The sequence below is a fragment of the Protopterus annectens genome, chromosome 4.part1 (genome assembly GCF_019279795.1).
Source record: "Protopterus annectens isolate FY-2018-M chromosome 4.part1, PAN1.0, whole genome shotgun sequence".
In the NCBI taxonomy this organism is placed as follows: Eukaryota; Metazoa; Chordata; order Ceratodontiformes; family Protopteridae; genus Protopterus; species Protopterus annectens.
In genome coordinates this window covers 915,004,493-915,026,212 of record NC_056734.1, presented here as the reverse complement: position 1 = coordinate 915,026,212, position 21,720 = coordinate 915,004,493, and the positions used below count along the sequence as shown (strand labels likewise).

The 21,720-nt window shown below is 41.5% G+C and overlaps 1 protein-coding gene across 1 annotated transcript in view; it reads right to left on the bottom strand.

Moving 5' to 3' along the window:
* The window catches only part of LOC122801341 (mucin-19-like), a 938,154-nt gene that overhangs the window by 44,588 nt on the left and 871,846 nt on the right, over positions 1–21,720 (bottom strand). The window contains exon 45 of the mRNA XM_044070881.1: positions 14,241–14,498. Within this exon, the coding sequence (XP_043926816.1) occupies positions 14,241–14,498 (258 nt within the window). The remainder of the gene's footprint in view (positions 1–14,240; positions 14,499–21,720) is intronic.

Here is a 21,720-nt window from a genome sequence, read left to right as displayed (position 1 = left end):
TTAGGTTAGGAGCGATAGGGTGGGTTAAGTGAGTTAGGGTTAGATAGGGCGGTTAAGTGAGTTAGGGTTAGGAGCGGTAGGTAAGTGACGGACCTTAGGGTTAGGTAAGGTTTAGTGTGGGCTTGTAAGGATTTTGGTGTGCTTGTGTTGTGTGTGTGGTTTGTGGAATGGGGATGTGTTTTGTTTTCAATTGTTATTGTGGTGTGTGCAGTGTATGGGGTTTCGTGTTTGTGTACCGTCGGTTATTTCGTTGTCGGTTATGTGTGGTTTCGTGTTTATGGACTGTCGAATATGTGGTGTCGGTGATGTGGTTGTCGGTGTTGTGTGGTTTCGACTATGTCAGGTAGAACCATATATATATATATATATATATATATATAAATATATAGTTTATTTATAGTTGCTTATAGGTTGTACAACAAAAGAAAGAAAGTCCTCTCTACAAGTAAGAGTAAGTCTTCAAAAGCAAATTTTGAGGCAAACATATCCTTCCAAGCTAAGGATAACTATAAAGCATTTTTCAGTTATGTCCTCAGTCTTAAGGCACACCGAACAATGTGCAGAATTTGCTGTTTGTGGCGTCACCTATACTCAGCCAGAAGATATAGCAAATCTGCTGGCCAATACGTTCAGCTCAAATTTCACCTTGCCATCACCTCTGGTTAACCCCCAAGAAATACTCTCCACCATTCTTCTGATAGTTATCACCAAAGAATGTCACCACTGCTCTCTGTAAAACTAAAAACATGACTTTGGTACGTCCCAACAATTTCCCAGTATGCCTGTTAAATAAATTGAAACAGCATATATTAAGCTCACCAGGCTGGCCAAGATTGCTTTATCCACAGCCTCCAGACTGGATTTGTCAATGTGGAGTGAACAACAGCAGCAGTCATCCCTCTGCATAGAACAAACCCAGGAAATTACAGACCCAAAAATTTGACTAGTCTCATATGTAAGGCTATGGAAAGAATATTCATGGTGCTGATAAATAATGGGATAGGAAACCTTCAAACACTGGACCCCAATCCAGTTCAGCTTTGTCAAATGCAGGACTGATGGACTTTTTTGAGAAAGTTACTAAGGCCATGGATGAGGGTAAAACAGTGCACACTAACTACCTTTACCTGGCTAATGCATTTGGCACAATTTCCCACTCAGGTATTATAGATAAACTCACAAAACTCGGCATAAATCCATATGTCACCAGATGGATAGCCAAACGGTTCATAGGCATTACACATGTTTTTAATGTAGGTGAATTCATATCCAGCAAGAGGCCAGTTAATAGTGATGTGAAGACAGCTCAGTTCTGGGACCTCCCCTGTTCAGAATATACTTCTCTGAATTCAAGGCTAATGCCGAAGGTCTTTGGCTGACTACGTTTGCTGATGGCTGCAAGTTGGTGCATTCACTGAATTCACAAATGATGTAGATATCTTTCAGAAGGGTCTGACTCAGACAAATTATTGGTGCCAGAGCCATGGCCTAAAACTAAATGCAAATAAGTATGGTCATACCCTTTGGGAAGTCAAATACCTCTTGCAGATTACAACATTAATAGCACATCCCTAAGAGTGGACTCAGAGGTGAGAGATCTAAGCACAGATAGGTAGTAACCTGAACTTTGACCACCAAGCATCCATAGTAATGAAGAAGTCCTTCAATATGGCACAGCTTATAATTAAAGACATGGCATTCAGACCCAAGGAAGTTATAGTCCATCTGTACTCAGCCCTCATCAGACCAATAATAGAGTACAATACACCCTTTGGCATGTACTTGACACTTGAAACAGCTGGAGCGGTCACAGAGGTTCCTTCCAAAAAAAATGCATGGTGTAAACAATATGTCCTATGTGGATAGATTAAAAGCCATTTCATTTTATGCCATCTCCTACAGACTATGAAGAGGTGATCTATGGCTAACCTACAAGGCACTCTCAAATCCAGCCCTGATGGAGCTGTTATAAAATCACAAGACAAACTGCACAAGAGTTACCTAATCTAGGGATCTAAGTCTGGTCTGTGACATGAAGAAAATATACTAGAGAGACAGATATGTATGTCAAAGATTACCCCTTCTCTGGAACAAGCTTTGTTTTCAAATAAAACAGAGGGTTCCCTGACCCTCTTCAAACACATTTTGGATCAATGGATGGAGGTTCACTCCTGGGGTAACACCCATGTCCCTTATGGCCAGGGGCAGTCTGTAAAATACTCAGAGGCATAGACACAAACCTAAGCCATCTTCTAGCCCTTATGGATAAAAAATTAAGAAAAATCTGAGTAATTATGGCTAGCTTATAAGGACTCAAGCCATTAGCTGAGTAATCTCCTATGAACCTATGAAGTACTAACAGATTGCACATGTTTAAAGACAGAAGTGTAGCAAGGGTGAAACAAAGGAGGTAGCTGCTCAGGTGGGAAGTATCTGCAGAAGATGCATTGGGGAAGTACAAGGCACTTCAGCCCTTTGTGTATATTTAAAAAAAGTAGATTAAGTATTTTACTCTTCAGCTGAGGACGTGTGGGTCAGGTAAGAATGATAAGCCTTTAGCGCACACTGCATTTATGACTGTATGAGTGTGGCACTTACTTTTTCTCTGTGGTTGACTGAAAAGTATGCATAAGATAAAAGGGTGTTATTAAGCATGTTATCATTAAATGCTTTCTGAACTTTAGAGCATGGATTAGATCTTGAACTGCATGAGAGAGGTATGTTGAAGCAAAACTTTTCTGAGGGCAGCATTTTTCTTGTAAGGCAGTGCTTAATTGTTTCAGTTGCTACAAATTAAAACAAAGATGATTTGAATGACTTGCTTGCTATCCTTATCAGACACACATGCAATGCTACATGCAAGATATTTAACACAGGTCTGCACACAATACGGAACATTCCCAGTTAATGCTAATACTTTCCTGCATATCACACTGTGAGATATCAGTCACCTACCCTAACCCTCCATTTTTTTTTGTTCTCAACTTTCTCTTCCAAAACTGGGTGGCAGTAGTAAGTTGTGTTGACAACATGCTATGGTTTCACTGAGGGGTGTTGTGGTCTTGAGCAAGCTGTCCGTTTCTTAAGGCTGTATCAGGCAAGGACTCTATTTGTGGCTTTCGTGTAGTGTATTACTAGCAGCAGTGCTATCACTTTGTGTGGGAAATGAAATGTTAATTCTGAGTGCTGCAACTGTTGTGGAATGTCTGTGATAAACTGCACCTTCAATGTTTCCAGTCCCCACTCACTGTAGCTCATGTTATAGACTACTTTGTGTATTTGGGGAAAGGGCACTGGCAAATTAGAAGAAATTAGAAAATGAAAACAATTACCAAATTTTCCCTTTTGTTGCATTGAATCTTTCTTAAACTGTCTCTCTGAAAGGGTTAAAAAATGAAGGAATGCATTACAGATTTCACCTCAGATGTCCACATCTCTACTGCCTCATAGAAAGCTCATCAATTTTGCAATAAAACTTATGGTAGGTCTAATCTATCTCAGTTTATCCATGCAAGCCAGACTGATATCTCATCCTATCTGTCTACACTCTACTGCAATTAAGCCTCAGTCTGGAGGATATTTCAAAAAAATTGTTGTAGGTGCAATGTTTCAGATCTAGGTAGTGTTGAGGTGAAGGACTGGAAATTTTTGGTGATGATATCAGGTGACAGTGATGAAATGGGACTACTGGAGATAACCTTAGAGTCTCAACAGATTTAACTCTCTGAGACAATTTAACAGCTCATCTTACTGCAGGAATTATGTTCTGCGGAGACATTTGCAGAAAATCCGTTTGCTAATTCAATCATATGATGATTGCCAAAGGAATCAAAAGGAGCCCATATTGAGAAGCTGACAGTGCAGGCAGCTGAGATGTATTCAGTATGCTAGGTCTTTCCACTGTCACTCCTGAGATCTGTTTGCCATAGAACATGTGCCAGTTGTCTATTGTGAAAGGCATCTGAAGTTGAAAAAAAAAAACTTATAGCAAAAACTTATTGGATCATCTGGATATGTGATCACATAGTTTTCTGGGCATCAAGCAAATAACAGTAAGGGTATAAAGCATCCTCATCATCAGACACCATTTGATCTGAGGATTCAATCTGAGATAAGTAGGCCAGGGTACATTCATCCGAATCCGAATCTGCCTCATCGTTCTCAATAGAGAACTCACATTGTCTCCTCTGATAGAGGAAAAAAGGTGCACTGGTTAACAAAGGAGCCTTGAGAGTCAAAATGGCCTTAAATAGCTCTTGAGAAAATTCCATTCATTCTTTTTCTTGGAATGTCTGAGAAGGAGAAACATTTTTAGTCTTATGATTCTTTTTTTGGGAGTGATAATGACTTAAAAAAAACATGGTAGATCTGCCTCTTTTGCATACTTCCATCAAAGACCAAGGCACTTCTTCCCAAAGCAGTATTTGAGGAATGCCCTCTGGTCCTTCTGAAATTATAAGCCTGTGTTCCCCCTTCTCTGCCATATTGGTTTAACACTGGGAGCCTGAGAAATGATCTAAAGACTCATGGGCTCTTACAAGGACTCAATGTGTAGGTCAGAGTCTGACTGGGAAGATGATGATTCAGGCCTGGGCCACTTGGGTTTCTTTGTCATGTTAAATTTGGTGAGGCACTTTAGGCAGTGTGTCTCTTTAGGCAGTGTGTTTCTAAATAGGTATTATAATTAAAAAATGTGTAAGTAGAGTTTTAGGCACAAATGACTTGCAAATGTGGCAATTACTAAAGTTATATTCTGCTCCAAGCCACCAAATTAAATAGAAAACAACAAATATTTCCCAATGGAGCACTTATCTGGCTAAGCAAAAGCATGGATGATACCAATGACGATGCAAGTGTCAGACATGTGTTTGGACTGGAGGCAACATAATCTGGGGCTGTCATGCTCTTATGTCTACTTATGAACTTTACTCCCATGGACTTAGGTCATAAATCAGAAGTATGGCTTTATGGAAGATGTTTGACTTTGATACCCAGGCCAGACATTCAGGGTATTTGGTAAGAGAACCCAACAGTAATGGAATACTGAAGCAGTGATATAAACAAGGACATCTAATGCTTCTATCACGGTGCACTTCTGTCTACTCCCATCTCAGTTCCAATCATAACATCCGTGGACCTTCCACTAGTTAGGATTAAACATTATTGCTTCAGTATTCCATTACTGTTGGGTTCTCTTACCAAATACCCTGGATGTCTGGCCTGGGTATCAAAGCCAAAAATCTTCCATAAAGCCATACTTCTGATTTATGACCTAAGCCCATAGGAGTAAAGTTCATAAGTGGACATAAGAGCATAACAGCTCCAGAACTCTGTATCTATGAACTACCACATAGGCAGCAATCTACTTAACACCAAATGTGTGATAAGAGACCTTGGGACCCAGGTGGACAGTAGTCTCTCCTTTAATAGTCACATGACCACAGTAGTCAGGAAGTCCTTCTACGTGGCACACCTCATCATAAAAGGGTTCTCATCCAGGAAAAATGAGGTCATTGTTCCCCTCTACTCGACACTCATTAGACCCATTATAGAATACAATGCCCCTTTTGGAATGTACCTCATAAGACATCTGCAGCAGCTGGAAAGGCCACAGAAGTACCTCACAAAGAGGATTACTGACCTCAAACAAATGCCCTACACTGACCACCTCAAAAAACTCCAGCTTTACTCCATAGCATATTGCCTACTCCGAGGTGATCTCTGCCTAACATATAAAGCTATGTCAAACCCAGAGCTGTTGGACATGCTACACCTAAAGAAATCCCAATCCCTCTGAGCTACATGCTCTAGGGACCTAAACCTTGTCACCACAATAAATAGGACATGCTGGAGGGATAGATTCCTGTCCCAAAGACTCCCCATACTCTGGAACAGGCTACCCATCTATGTCAAGCAAAGTTCTTCATTAGCACTCTTCAAGAAAAATCTTGATGAGTGGATGGGAAATAGGAAATACACTCCGGGGATCACTTCTGTGTCTCTGCTCAACAGTGGCACAGGAAAATAACTTTCTTGGGTGGTGTAAGCCAGGGAACCTTGTTGGCTAGGCTTATGTAGGCCCTTGGGCAAATAGCCTAGTACCTACCTACGAATCTATGAACCTATGAACATAGGAGCAATATCCAACAAAGATCATTGTTTGATGTAAACCTTGTAGATAGATTACATCCATCTACTATAGAACTGCCCAGAAGTATGCACCTCTAGCACAGTTTAAGGGCCAGCAGTGTCTTAGCCTACCTCCTCTTGAAAACAATGTTTTTGAAGTCTTCTGAATTTCCACAGAAGATTTTAAACTGCTGAAGGAATAGCTTACTACTCCAGTGCTTGTCTAGTTATTTTACACCAGATGTCTCCAAATGTTTTTTATCATTATGAACATAGGCCTAAGCAAATTAACAAATTAAGGCATAGAGAAAATGAAACACAGAGTTAATGAAATGCATACTTACAGTGCCAGAAGAATCCTGCATTCTGATGTTAAATATGATTATATTTTACAATTACAGTTTGCTATCTGTATCCTTGATTTTATTTATTTATTGTGCTCTAAGCATTTTAGTATATATATTTTAGATAAATGCAACTTATTAAGTGTATCAATAATCTACTTAAAGGCATTCCTCCACAGAAATTTAACTCTGAGTGTATTCATGAAGTCGTCACCTGTTACTTCAGATGCTGTTCTTTCTTTTGATACAAATTTAATAAAATCAGATAAAATCAAGAACTGTATTCCAAAGCATGACTCCTGCTCTGAGTTTATAGAAGAAGGCAGATACTTGATTTCTGCATGGAAAGTATTTGCAATTTGTGTAAGAGGAGATGATAATAATGAGAAGCAGGGGCTATAGCAGTGTCATCACCCTCAGTAAGGCCAAGGAAGACTGTCATCTGAGCCTGAGCGCAGGGGCTATAGCAGTGTCATCACCCTCAGTAAGGCCAAGGAAGACTGTCATCTGAGCCTGAGAGCAGGGGCTATAGCAGTATCATCACCCTCAGTAAGGTCAAGGAAGACTGTCATCTGAGCCTGAGCGCAGGGGCTACAGCAGTGTCATTACCCTCAGTAAGGTCAAGGAAGACTGTCATCTGAGCCTGAGCGCAGGGGCTATAGCAGTGTCATCACCCTCAGTAAGGTCAAGGAAGACTGTCATCTGAGCCTGAGCGCAGGGGCTATAGCAGTGTCATCACCCTCAGTAAGGTCAAGGAAGACTGTCATCTGAGCCTGAGCGCAGGGGCTATAGCAGTGTCATCACCCTCAGTAAGGTCAAGGAAGACTGTCATCTGAGCCTGAGCGCAGGGACTATAGCAGTGTCATCACCCTCAGTAAGGTCAAGGAAGACTGACATCTGAGCCTGAGCGCAGGGGCTATAGCAGTGTCATCACCCTCAGTAAGGTCAAGGAAGACTGTCATCTGAGCCTGTACGCAGGGGCTATAGCAGTGTCATCACCCTCAGTAAGGTCAAGGAATACTGTCATCTGAGCCTGAACGCAGGGGCTATAGCAGTGTCATCACCCTCAGTAAGGTCAAGGAAGACTGTCATCTGAGCCTGAGCGCAGGGGCTATAGCCGTGTCATCACCCTCAGTAAGGTCAAGGAAGATTGTCATCTGAGCCTGAGCGCAGGGGCTATAGCAGTGTCATCACCCTCAGTAAGGTCATGGAAGACTGTCATCTGAGCCTGAGCGCAGGGGCTATAGCAGTGTCATCACCCTCAGTAAGGTCAAGGAAGACTGTCATCTGAGCCTGAGCGCAGGGGCTATAGCAGTGTCATCACCCTCAGTAAAGTCAAGGAAGACTGTCATCTGAGCCTGAGCACAGGGGCTATAGCAGTGTCATCACCCTCAGTAAGGTCAAGGAAGACTGTCATCTGAGCCTGAGCGCAAGGGCAATAGCAGTGTCATCACCCTCAGTAAGGTCAAGGAAGACTGTCATCTGAGCCTGAGCGCAGGGGCTGTAGCAATGTCATCACCCTCAGTAAGGTCAAGGAAGACTGTCATCTGAGCCTGAGCGCAGGGGCTATAGCAGTGTCATCACCCTCAGTAAAGTCAAGGAAGACTGTCATCTGAGCCTGAGCGCAGGGGCTCTAGCAGTGTCATCACCCTCAGTAAGGTCAAGGAAGACTGTCATCTGAGCCTGAGCGCAGGGGCTATAGCAGTGTCATCGCCCTCAGTAAGGTCAAGGAAGACTGTCATATGAGCCTGAGCGCAGGGGCTATAGCAGTGTCATCACCCTCAGTAAGGTCAAGGAAGATGGTCATCTGAACCCGAGCGCAGGAGCTATAGCAGTGTCGTCACCCTCAGTAAGGTCAAGGAAGACGGTCATCTGAGCCTGAGCGCAGGGGCTATAGCAGTGTCATCACCCTCAGTAAGGTCAAGGAAGACGGTCGTCTGAGCCTGAGCGCAGGGGCTATAGCAGTGTCATCACCCTCAGTAAGGTCAAGGAAGATGGTCATCTGAGCCTGAGCGCAGGGGCTATAGCAGTGTCATCACCCTCAGTAAGGTCAAGGAAGACGGTCATCAGAGCCTGAGTGCAGGAGCTATAGCAGTGTCATCACCCTCATTAAGGTCAAGGAAGATGGTCATCTGAGCCTGAGCACAGGGGCTATAGCAGTGTCATCACCCTCTGTAAGGTCAAGGAAGATGGTCATCTGAGCCTGAGCGCAGGGGCTATAGCAGTGTCATCACCCTCAGTAAGGTCAAGGAAGACGGTCATCTGAGCCTGAGCACAGGGGCTATAGCAGTATCATCACCCTCAGTAAGGTCAAGGAAGACGGTCATCTGAGCCTGAGCACAGGGGCTATAGCAGTGTCATCACCGTCAGTAAGGTCAAGGAAGACGGTCATCTGAGCCTGAGCACAGGGGCTATAGCAGTGTCATCACCCTCAGTAAGGTCAAGGAAGACGGTCAGCTGAGCCTGAGTGCAGGGACTATAGCAGTGTCATCACCCTCAGTAAGGTCAAGGAAGACGGTCATCTGAGCCTGAGCGCAGGGGCTATAGCAGTGTCATCACCCTCAGTAAGGTCAAGGAAGACGGTCATCTGAGCCTGAGCGCATGGGCTATAGCAGTGTCATCACCCTCAGTAAGGTCAAGGAAGACTGTCATCTGAGCCTGAGCGCAGGGGCTATAGCAGTGTCATCACCCTCAGTAAGGTCAAGGAAGACTGTCATCTGAGCCTGAGCGCAGGGGCTATAGCAGTGTCATCACCCTCAGTAAGGTCAAGGAAGACTGTCATCTGAGCCTGAGCGCAGGGGCTATAGCAGTGTCATCACCCTCAGTAAGGTCAAGGAAGACTGACATCTGAGCCTGAGTGCAGGGGCTATAGCAGTGTCATCACCCTCAGTAAAGTCAAGGAAGACTGTCATCTGAGCCTGTATGCAGGTGCTATAGCAGTGTCATCACCCTCAGTAAGGTCAAGGAAGACTGTCATCTGAGCCTGTACTCAGGGGCTATAGCAGTGTCATTAAGGAAGACTGTTATCTGAGCCTGAGCGCAGGGGCTATAGCAGTTTCATCACCCTCAGTAAGGTCAAGGAATACTGTCATCTGAGCCTGAGCGCAGGGGCTATAGCAGTTTCATCACCCTCAGTAAAGTCAAGGAAGACTGTCATCTGAGCCTGAGCACAGGGGCTGTAGCAGTGTCATCACCCTCAGTAAGGTCAAGGAAGACTGTCAGCTGAGCCTGAGTGCAGGGGCTATAGCAGTGTCATCACCCTCAGTAAGGACAAGGAAGACTGTCATCTGAGCCTGAGCACAGGGGCTATAGCAGTGTCATCACCCTCAGTAAGGTCAAGGAAGACTGTCATCTGAGCCTGAGCGCAGGGGCTATAGCAGTGTCATCACCCTCAGTAAGGTCAAGGAATACTATCATCTGAGCCTGAGCGCAGGGGCTATAGCAGTTTCATCACCCTCAGTAAAGTCAAGGAAGACTGTCATCTGAGCCTGAGCACAGGGGCTGTAGCAGTGTCATCACCCTCAGTAAGGTCAAGGAAGACTGTCATCTGAGCCTGAGCGCAGGGGCTTTAGCAGTGTCATCACCCTCCGTAAGGTCAAGGATGACTGTCATCTGAGCCTGAGCGGAGGGGCTATAGCAGTGTCATCACCCTCAGTAAGGTCAAGGAAGACTGTCATCTGAGCCTGAGCGCAAGGGCTATAGCAGTGTCATCACCCTCAGTAAGGTCAAGGAAGACGGTCATCTGAGCCTGAGCGCAGGGGCTATAGCAGTGTCATCACCCTCAGTAAGGTCAAGGAAGACGGTCATCTGAGCCTGAGCTCAGGGGCTATAGCAGTGTCATCACCCTCAGTAAGGTCAAGGAAGATGGTCATCTGAGCCTGAGCGCAGGGGCTATAGCAGTGTCATCACCCTCTGTAAGGTCAAGGAAGATGGTCATCTGAGCCTGAGCGCAGGGGCTATAGCAGTGTCATCACCCTCAGTAAGGTCAAGGAAGACGGTCATCTGAGCCTGAGCACAGGGGCTATAGCAGTGTCATCACCCTCAGTAAGGTCAAGGAAGACGGTCATCTGATCCTGAGCGCAGGGGCTATAGCAGTGTCATCACCCTCAGTAAGATCAAGGAAGACTGTCATCTGAGCCTGAGCGCAGGGGCTATAGCAGTGTCATCACCCTCAGTAAGGTCAAGGAAGATGGTCATCTGAGCCTGAGCGCAGGGGCTATAGCAGTGTCATCACCCTCAGTAAGGTCAAGGAAGACGGTCATCTGAGCCTGAGCGCAGGGGCTATAGCAGTGTCATCACCCTCAGTAAGGTCAAGGAAGACGGTCATCTGAGCCTGAGCTCAGGGGCTATAGCAGTGTCATCACCCTCAGTAAGGTCAAGGAAGATGGTCATCTGAGCCTGAGCGCAGGGGCTATAGCAGTGTCATCACCCTCTGTAAGGTCAAGGAAGATGGTCATCTGAGCCTGAGCACAGGGGCTATAGCAGTGTCATCACCCTCAGTAAGGTCAAGGAAGACGGTCATCTGAGCCTGAGCACAGGGGCTATAGCAGTGTCATCACCCTCAGTAAGGTCAAGGAAGACGGTCATCTGAGCCTGAGCGCAGGGGCTATAGCAGTGTCATCACCCTCAGTAAGGTCAAGGAAGACGGTCATCTGATCCTGAGCGCAGGGGCTATAGCAGTGTCATCACCCTCAGTAAGATCAAGGAAGACTGTCATCTGAGCCTGAGCGCAGGGGCTATAGCAGTGTCATCACCCTCAGTAAGGTCAAGGAAGATGGTCATCTGAGCCTGAGCACAGGGGCTATAGCAGTGTCATCACCCTCAGTAAGGTCAAGGAAGACGGTCATCTGAGCCTGAGCGCAGGGGCTATAGCAGTGTCATCACCCTCAGTAAGGTCAAGGAAGACGGTCATCTGAGCCTGAGCGCAGGGGCTATAGCAGTGTCATCACCCTCAGTAAGGTCAAGGAAGACTGTCATCTGAGCCTGAGCGCAGGGGCTATAGCAGTGTCATCACCCTCAGTAAGGTCAAGGAAGACTGCCATCTGAGCCTGAGCGCAGGGGCTATAGCAGTGTCATCACCCTCAGTAAGGTCAAGGAAGACTGCCATCTGAGCCTGAGCGCAGGGGCTATAACAGTGTCATCACCCTCAGTAAGGTCAAGGAAGACTGTCATCTGAGCCTGAGTGCAGGGGCTATAGCAGTGTCATCACCCTCAGTAAGGTCAAGGAAAACTGTCATCTGAGCCTGAGCACAGGGGCTATAGCAGTGTCGTCACCCTCAGTAAGGTCATGGAAGACTGTCATCTGAGCCTGAGCAGAGGGGCTATAGCAGTGTCATCACCCTCAGTAAGGTCAAGGAAGACTGTCATCTGAGCCTGAGCACAGGGGCTATAGCAGTGTCATCACCCTCAGTAAGGTCAAGGAAGACTGTCATCTGAGCCTGAGTGCAGGGGCTATAGCAGTGTCAACACCCTCAGTAAGGTCAAGGAAGACTGCCATCTGAGCCTGAGCGCAGGGGCTATAGCAGTGTCATCACCCTCAGTAAGGTCAAGGAAGACTGCCATCTGAGCCTGAGCGCAGGGGCTATAGCAGTGTCATCACCCTCAGTAATGTCAAGGAAGACTGCCATCTGAGCCTGAGCGCAGGGGCTATAGCAGTGTCATCACCCTCAGTAAGGTCAAGGAAGACTGTCATCTGAGCCTGAGCGCAGGGGCTATAGCAGTGTCATCACCCTCAGTAAGGTCAAGGAAGACTGTCATCTGAGCCTGAGCGCAGGGGCTATAGCAGTGTCATCACCCTCAGTAAGGTCATGGAAGACTGTCATCTGAGCCTGAGCGCAGGGGCTATAGCAGTGTCATCACCCTCAGTAAGGTCAAGGAAGACTGTCATCTGAGCCTGAGCGCAGGGGCTATAGCAGTGTCATCACCCTCAGTAAGGTCAAGGAAGACTGCCATCTGAGTCTGAGCGCAGGGGCTATAGCAGTGTCATCACCCTCAGTAAGGTCAAGGAAGACTGCCATCTGAGCCTGAGCGCAGGGGCTATAGCAGTGTCATCACCCTCAGTAATGTCAAGGAAGACTGCCATCTGAGCCTGAGCGCAGGGGCTATAGCAGTGTCATCACCCTCAGTAAGGTCAAGGAAGACTGGCATCTGAGCCTGAGTGCTGGGGCTATAGCAGTGTCATCACCCTCAGTAAGGTCAAGGAAGACTGTCATCTGAGCCTGAGCGCAGGGGCTATAGCAGTGTCATCACCCTCAGTAAGGTCATGGAAGACTGTCATCTGAGCCTGAGCGCAGGGGCTATTGCAGTGTCATCACCCTCAGTAAGGTCAAGGAAGACTGTCATCTGAGCCTGAGCGCAGGGGCTATAGCAGTGTCATCACCCTCAGTAAGGTCAAGGAAGACTGTCATCTGAGCCTGAGCGCAGGGGCTATAGCAGTGTCATCACCCTCAGTAAGGTCAAGGAACACTGTCATCTGAGCCTGAGCGCAGGGGCTATAGCAGTGTCATCACTCTCAGTAAGGTCAAGGAAGACTGTCATCTGAGCCTGAGCGCAGGGGCTATAGCAGTGTCATCACCCTCAGTAAGGTCAAGGAACGCTGTCATCTGAGCCTGAGCGCAGGGTCTATAGCAGTGCCATCACCCTCAGTAAGGTCAAGGAAGACTGTCATCTGAGCCTGAGCAGTCGTCATTTTCAGATGACGGTACGTTCACAACCATGTGTATTACAGGCCAGGCAGGAGGTTCACTTATTTATGGGAGACTAAGTGAGTTGTTAATGCCATTACATAAGACCTCAAATTATTAATGTTTTCTTGTACAATGGAGTACAATCTGTCTGCCAGCCTATCTAGTGTGTGTGTGTATGTATGTGTGTGAGGCATATACATGCTTATACATATCTATTCAGTTATATAAACTATGAGATTATACAGCCACAAGAAATGTAAAATAGAACAGTAGGAAAGGTCATTTTCTGGACATTTTGAGTTTGGTGTCTTTCTAAATGACACTTTCATACTGCTTTAACCTCCTTAAAATATTCTTCTAACTTGACATTCTGAAGAAAACAGAAATATTAGATTAATCAGCTGATTCTTAATTTTAAAGTACTTGTTGTTAGTATTTCAGGTGTTTAGAAAGAATAACACACTCATTGCCATGTCTGTGTTACATGGCAGAATTAATAATCAACTAGAAGGACCTGCACTAAAACCAAAAGTATAAACAAAGGCACGGCCAATCTAAACATTATGTACAATACTGATATGATTTTTACTTTGCTATTTATGTAATTGCACAATATTGCAGTAAAAATTTTATGACAAGCTCAGGGATATGGCAATTGCTTAACAGGTTGTTTACAAATGCATGTATTTATTGGATAGTGAATTTCTTTGCTTTAATTTACTGTGGTTCATTCACTTACAGTTTCCACCATGATGTGTGGTACATACAGCACAGCGATACATTTTTACCTCTACCATTCAGATTTTATACAGCCGATATCAATGCAAAAAATCGTTTGTGAAAAATAAGAGTTAATGGAGATTCATGGGGCTGGTTCATAATAAAACATTACATAGCTATGAATGAGCAATGCAGGAGGGATGGAATGCATTATGGCACTTACTACCATATGCAGTGACCCATGTGTAATCAGTTTCAAACCATTTTTAAGCCTTGTGCTGTAAAGGAATTCTACTGAGTCTTAACTTAAATATTAAACGAAGCATTGTCTGCATTCAATGATTTTGTTTTGAGAACTTACGTATGTTCAGGAAAGTAGTTTCAGGAAGTCCTCTGGTCGTATTGTCTGCAGCCACACAATATACTAAGAGTGTATAATTAGTTTTCACCTTCAAGCCATAAATATCAGCAGATGTGTTTGCAGTGCTGACTGTCTGATTTACTGGCCCAACAACCTGCACGAAAAAGGAGGCATAGTTTCCATCTGGGACTGACCATGTCAGATGAGCAGCATTTGTACCAGCTGCTGAAGCGACAAGATTCTTAGCAGCTGCAGGTACTGTGGGTTAAAGCATAGCGTTAGGTGTTAATAAATATATGGAACAAATGCAATCAAAGTCATTAGGAAGCTGTTTATTTATTTGATTATGCATGTACAATATACATGTTCTTTTGTTTGTTTATTTACTATATGGATAGGCAGTAACAGGCAAATAAAAAAGTGCAAACACATTTTGCAGATACAGTAGAGCATGTAATTATACTGATATTGCATATAAACAAACAATAAACCATATTATTACAGTGGACAAAGACTATTTTAAGATGTTAGTAAGCACTCAGAGAATAACACTAGCTGCAAGAGGAAAGTAAAGGTGTTGAGCGGCTTCTTCAAGGAAGCATTCATTCGTTCATTCATTCAGTCATTCTCTGGTTACCTGCTTATCCAATCCAGGGTCATGAGGGGAACCTGTGTGCATTCAATGGGCAAAAGGCAGAGAAATTCTTCTTGAATGGAGTGCCAACACATCACATAATGCACAGAAGCACTCAAACAAATATGCACGCAGACACACACACACACACACACACACACACACACACACACACACACACACACACACACACACACACACACACACACACACACACACACACACACACCAAGCACTTCTGTCATATGGAGATCTGCTTTACACCTATATAATGTATTAGCCTAATATGGTATATGGTGCACTACTTTGTGGGGAAGCAACATAAACCATCATGCTCTTGTTTCCGGCACATATTTTACATCATATTATTGTAAGTATTTAGTACACTGTGTAATAGGACAATAACATACAACATACAACAACATGGTTTTCATTATCTGACAGACATTGTTTTGTAAATCTTCACCATGAAAAGATACAGTTAAATATAAGAAAGAGAAATATTTTGCATTATTTTCCAGCAAATGTCATTTGGTACCTTGTTTAACAGGGAAGCAATACACTACATCATGGTTTTAATTATCTGTCAGATATGCAAGTCTATACTGCTGGATGTTGTTTGTCCATAAAGTATTCCTCTCCCATGGATTTTAAGCTGCTGTGTATGATAGATATAATACATCTTCCAGATACTGTTCTCTACACAGCAGATTTAGTACTGATGACGAAGAGAAATTGCTACCAAACCTAAAAATACAATACAAAGAATGGCTCATGTAATGTCTACATATACCCACAGTAATCCAAATCTGGAAGCGATTCAAGGAAAAACAGGTGTCAGACTAAAATATAAACAACTTGAATTTAATGCCAAAAAACAATAGCACTTGTGATGGTTAAGTCCTTTCATCTCTGTAAGTGTTACAAGACTTCATCAGATCCCAAGATAAATTGCTAAGCTATGCATGCATGCACAACATAAGTAATATAACCTCCAGATTCTAGTTTCTTCTTAACAGAATGAATATAAATGGTAGATGGGGAAATTATTTTTCCTTCGATATTTAGAATCATATGATCACAGAAAATACAATTCATCATTTTAAATAATTGCAATATCTCATTGTGCTGTTGAAAAGAAAAAGTCATGGTAGAAAATTTTAATGGGGAACAAAATTAGAACAGTTTTGGTTTCACTTTCTTGCTGATGGTCTCTACCCCTGACTAATATTAATGATGAAGCACACTTATCAGCAACACAGCATTGTTATATTTTGTTTTCACATGCATTTGTTTGATGGTTACTAATCTGCATATGTGTTTGCTTTGACTCTTGCAGGCGCTATGTAGAATTATCAGCTTGACTTGAAGGAATGTGTTGCCCTTGTACATACGTGTAAGTCAACAAATAAATGGTAGTGCTATACAAGAGAAGAGTACTTCTGCAGCATACTGCCATTATAACTTGAGTTCATGCACAATTAGAACTTTTAGTATTAGTGGTATTTTATTTATTTATCTAGTTATCTCTCTATCTATCTACCTACTTATTTACTTTTTTATAGAAATCAGGTCTGTCTCATTCAACAGAGTGCTTTAGATGAGGCTGTTGCTTTTGTTCAACATGGCAATACATACTATTGCTCCTTTCATATTATTATTTATTTATTTATTTATTTATTTTTGGATGGAGGAGATTCTGCTGACAGTTGTGCAGTCTGTAATAAAAGCTGAGAAGCTGGATAGAAGATTAGCTTAATAAGGTTCCCAGGCTAATAACTCAGATCCTCAGTGGTGAAAAACTATGGCTAGGACTGCAAGAGAAATGAAGGCGGATTCACAATCTACTATTGCTGAAGATAAACTACATATTTGTTATAGTTCCACATAAAACAACAGGTGGAGGCACCTTACTCCATCATAAGAACATCTCACAGCAATCATCATTCTAAGCCCGTTTAACTTCCTCCAACTGTTTTTGCCTATGCTTCTCATCTAGCCTCAGCAGAAAAACTTTACTAGCCTAACTCTTAAAATTGATTCAGCCAAAAATAAAATATTCCTTAGGAGTTAAGACAAGTACATCTTACATTGTCAGTGATTTCCCTGCAGAATATAATGTTGTTCAGATGGCAAATCAACTTAAAAAACAACCTTAAATACAGTAGTCACTACATTTTCGCTCATACTAATTCCTCAAACTAAATTAACTCAGTCTCCATCTACATTACCACTGTCAATGATCATTGTCGATTATTCTTCAACTTTTTTTACTGGTTCCATCAAAAAATCTTCAATATTTATTTCTTTGTAGCTTCAGCCTGATAAGAATATACAAGACTTTACAAAACGAACCTCAATCTTTCCTCAACAAAAGAAATAAAAAGACTTTACAATTCAAAAAAATGTGGATAGAAGAAATGGAAGCCTTTTCCTCAAAGAATCTTGTGACAACTTCATAACTCTAAGGAACTTAACCAAGAATATAATCAGGAATCACATAGTTAACACTGCAATTCCATAAAAAAAATCTCTTCAACGTATCCCCAAATCCATCCGATTCAGGGTCATAAAATCTATGAATACAGAATTCTTATAAGAATAGATCCTAATACATAACTTAACAGGCTTAGGTGGCTTCCAACCATAGATTATTAGTTTAGACCAGCAAAGACATTGCTAACCCTGTAAAGCAAATATGTAAAGTTTGCATGACACATGGCATTATGCCTCTCATCTAGAATGAAGCTAATATTCTTCCATCAGTCCCACATCCCTCAATGACATTGGACCATTCTTAGTTTTACCTGAATTAGGGAAGCTAGTAGAAAACTAATCTACTTGCAGTGTTGTAAATGTATACAAAAGTATAACCATCTATCAGACTATCAACATTCAGAGTTCAATGTTCATTTAATACAAGCTCGTGGCCTAATACAGACCTTCGACAAGCTAGCCATCCTTTAATTTTGAGTTATATTTTATTTTATTAGCATTTGATTACCGGGAAGGTCCACTGGGCCAGTAAAAGCCCATTTTCAGTGGAAGCCCAGGGAGAAAAGCTCCAGGATTAAAAAAAAAATCATACATTACAAAAAACTTTTCAAGAAAATGAGAGTTGATACAATAACAAAAAATACAAATGAGATTTGTTACAATAACAAAAAAATAGTACAGAATAAAAATATGAATTACATGAGTATTGTACATTGTAAATAAAGGAAAAATGAAATTTCAACAATGATTGAGGTTAAATACAGGCCATAAGATCAATTACTAGTGCTAGCCAGGTCTCATGTTTAATGTGAATTACAGATTTTGAACTCCAGGGTAAGCATTCAGATCAAGAGATGAGTATAGTGAGGAAGACTATAATATGTATAAGCTGTATGGGTAGAGATGCAGTTTAAGATGGGGTGAAGGAGACATAGTTGTTGGTTTATAGAATTCAGTAGGAAGATGAAGAATTGATATGGGGACTTCAGATGGGTAGACAGGAAAAGAAGTATGTTAAGTAATATTGGAAGAAGGGGTGAGCAGTTGCAAATCCATTTAGAGAGAAGATGGCTTTGAAGGGCAGTTTTAAAATTGCTAAGGTTCTGTAGTAGGCGGATGTCTGTAGACAGCATTTTCCATTTTTTAGCTATGATCCATGAGTATAGTAACTGTCCAGCAGGTAATTTAGGTTTAAGAACTTGGAGTAGCTGTTGTTGCTCAGATCGCAGGGGCCTCAAAGCATTATAAGGGGTGAGAAGAGAGTTGAGCATAGGACTGTCTTGTGGTTTATAGATAAGTTTATGAGCAGTTGAAAGCTGGAGAAGTAATAGATACTGGGGAAGTTCTAGCCAGTGCAATTTTTTAGGGCATTGCAGTGATGTGTGTTATGGTGGCTGTTTGTAGCTAATTTAGCTATAGCTATAATTTAGCATAGTCATCTGCAAGTTTCTAATTTAGATTGCAAGCAACACTGTAAGTTATTGAGTAGAGGTGCACCATAAGTTAAAGATTGGAGTAGGTATGAAGTTGCTAGCATTTGTTTATTATGGAGGGAGAGGAACTTATTATGTCTATAAAGTAATCCTAACTTTTTATGGGTCTTACTAATATTGTTTTGGATATGCAGATCAAATTTTCGGTTTTCATTGAAAATTACTCCTAACAGTTTAATGTGGGTTACTAGATCATTTTTTGTGGAGTTAAAGGAGAATATGTTGAATTCAGCTTTGTCACTAAGGGATTGTCTCATGGGTGTAAAAATCATGAGTTTGTTTTTTAGAAAGGTGATTATTGTGAAGCCATATTTCCACAGAGGAAAAACCTCACTTGTTTCCCAACAAATTGTTAAGACTTTTTATAAAAGTCGATAAACCATCTGTCTTTCTTATACTTAAAGGGACTGCATTCCACATCAAGCCTGGTCTGCACTGGAAATATCACTTTTTATTATTTTTGTAGAGTTGAGAATGTCCATAAAATCTTTATTGATTTGTGTCTCAATTTAATGACTTTTAAAACCAAAACCCATGTTATCTGCTAGCATATACAGACCTATAATAAGTCTGTAATTTATCAAATACAAATTGAGCTCTTCCAGTATTTTATCATAACTCATACTCTTCACTTGTCTGAATTGTTTATATGAAGTATTTCTAGCCTACTTTTTGACCACAGTTATAGGTACAAGCTGCAGCACAGAACTCTATATGTGGTCAACTGGTTAGTTTGTAAAGTGGCGGTACAACATGGATATCATGTATATTACATCCTTTGTTGGCATGTAACACTTTCTTAATATAACTGTAGCAATGGCTTTGAATGTAATGCCATTGCCAATTATAACAACGAGATCCCTGATATTACATATATTTTCCAAAATATTACCATCATGTGGGTAGTACATTACATTTGATATTTTGCCATCAAACTCCACAGATATACTCTTATCTCAGATCTTCAAGATATCAAGTAACTGTATAGTTTATGTTGATCTTGCAGATTTGAAAGCATCTTCATCTGCAAATTTAAATTTACTATAGCAAAATATTATCTTTCAGTGGTAAATCAGATATGAATATGATAAACAGTTTTGGGCGTACCACAGAACCCTGAAGGACACTGACTTCTATATTTCTGGCCAAAGTAAGGTGTACCAGTTTTGATCTTGCAGTTTTTGCCATCTAACCAGTTCCTAATCCATCTTAAAACAAATCTGTTGCTTTTATTTTGTTTCATAACATCCACAAGGCCTTATGGGGCACTGTGTCAAAGGCCTTTGCAAAGTTTAAATATAGTGCATCTACTATAAGTCCTTCATCAATAGCTTCCCATACAAGCTCATATAAACTATTCAAATTTGATAGACAAGAGTGACTTTCTGCAAAAGTATGCTGGTAAATATCCATGCCAACAGATATAGCATCAGTTGTTAAATCACAGTGGATTCATTCAAAACATTTGCCAAAAACACATTTCAAACTAACTGGACAATAGTTGTTTGTCAATATCAAAATACCCCACTTTAAATATAAGGATAATTAGAGTTCCTTTCATATGGGTGACACAAAGTCTGAGCTAAGGCTGTTCTAAAATGGAAGCAGGCAATCAAATGATTTGTAGTGTTTCTCAAAAATGTCCATTTAAGCCATCTGGACTTGCTGATGTTGTGGGCTTAATAAATCTAACTGACTTTTAAACAAACTGAACAATAATTTTTGTGCAAAACCCAGATATTAACCCATTTCTGATACTACACAATTGCCCAAAGTTACTTCCTTCTGTGCATATTTGACTGCAAATATGTTAACTAACATATTAGGTCCAATTGTTAGGACACCATGGTTGTCCACAGTTATAATAGATTGAGTATCCTTTTTATACATTCTTAAGTGTTTGAATAGTGCTTTCTTATTGGTTATTGTTAGCCAATTTTGATGTCCACCATGGACAAGTCAACTTTACAACTGAACAGTGGACTACAGTGACACTTTCTTAAATTCATAAAATAGTTCCCATGACTCTGGAATACTACTGTGCTTCATTAACTCATTCCATTTTCATTCCCATTTCACTATTCCCTCTGCTATTGAACAATAACAGCTCTGCAAAAGGCCTTTCTCAAAACTCTACCTAGAATTGATATCTTGCTGTCATATTCTAGCAACTCCCAATAAACAGATAAATGTTTAGAGTCATCATAATCAAGTAACAAATCACAGACCATATTTGTCTTTGCTTCCTTCACAAAAACAATATCAAGAATTGTATCTATTCTAGTATGTAGAGACTCCTAATAATAGTCCCAATACACTTTTGGATGATTTTTGTGAGGTCATGATGAGTGGGTTCCATTTAGATAACCAGCTCTAATACTGTAGCTATTGACCAATAGATCATTCATGCCTGTTATAAATACTATGAGCTCATCTTTGCCTTGATTTGGAATTCTATAAAATATAGCAACATCCCATTCTGTTATGTTGCTACTCAGTTTTACCCTAATCATCTCATATAAGTTACTGTTAACAATAATGGAAGATTGGGACATTTTATTCACATAAATAGAAAGTCACTCTCCTATCTTTTCTTTTCTATAATCATGATGCCTAGTAAAACCTGTTAAGACAATAGATTTACTTATGTCTGAAGACCAAGTTTCCATAATTATTACAGTATCATAGTCCTCTTCTTTTACCTTGATTTCTAAGGCTGATATCTTATGTTTAGAATTTATGAATTAGCCATAAGACACATACATTTTCCTTTATCCTTGTTAAACTTAAGTTCTGTAATGGTTTTCCTAATATCTATATCTATATATATATATATATATATATATATATATATATA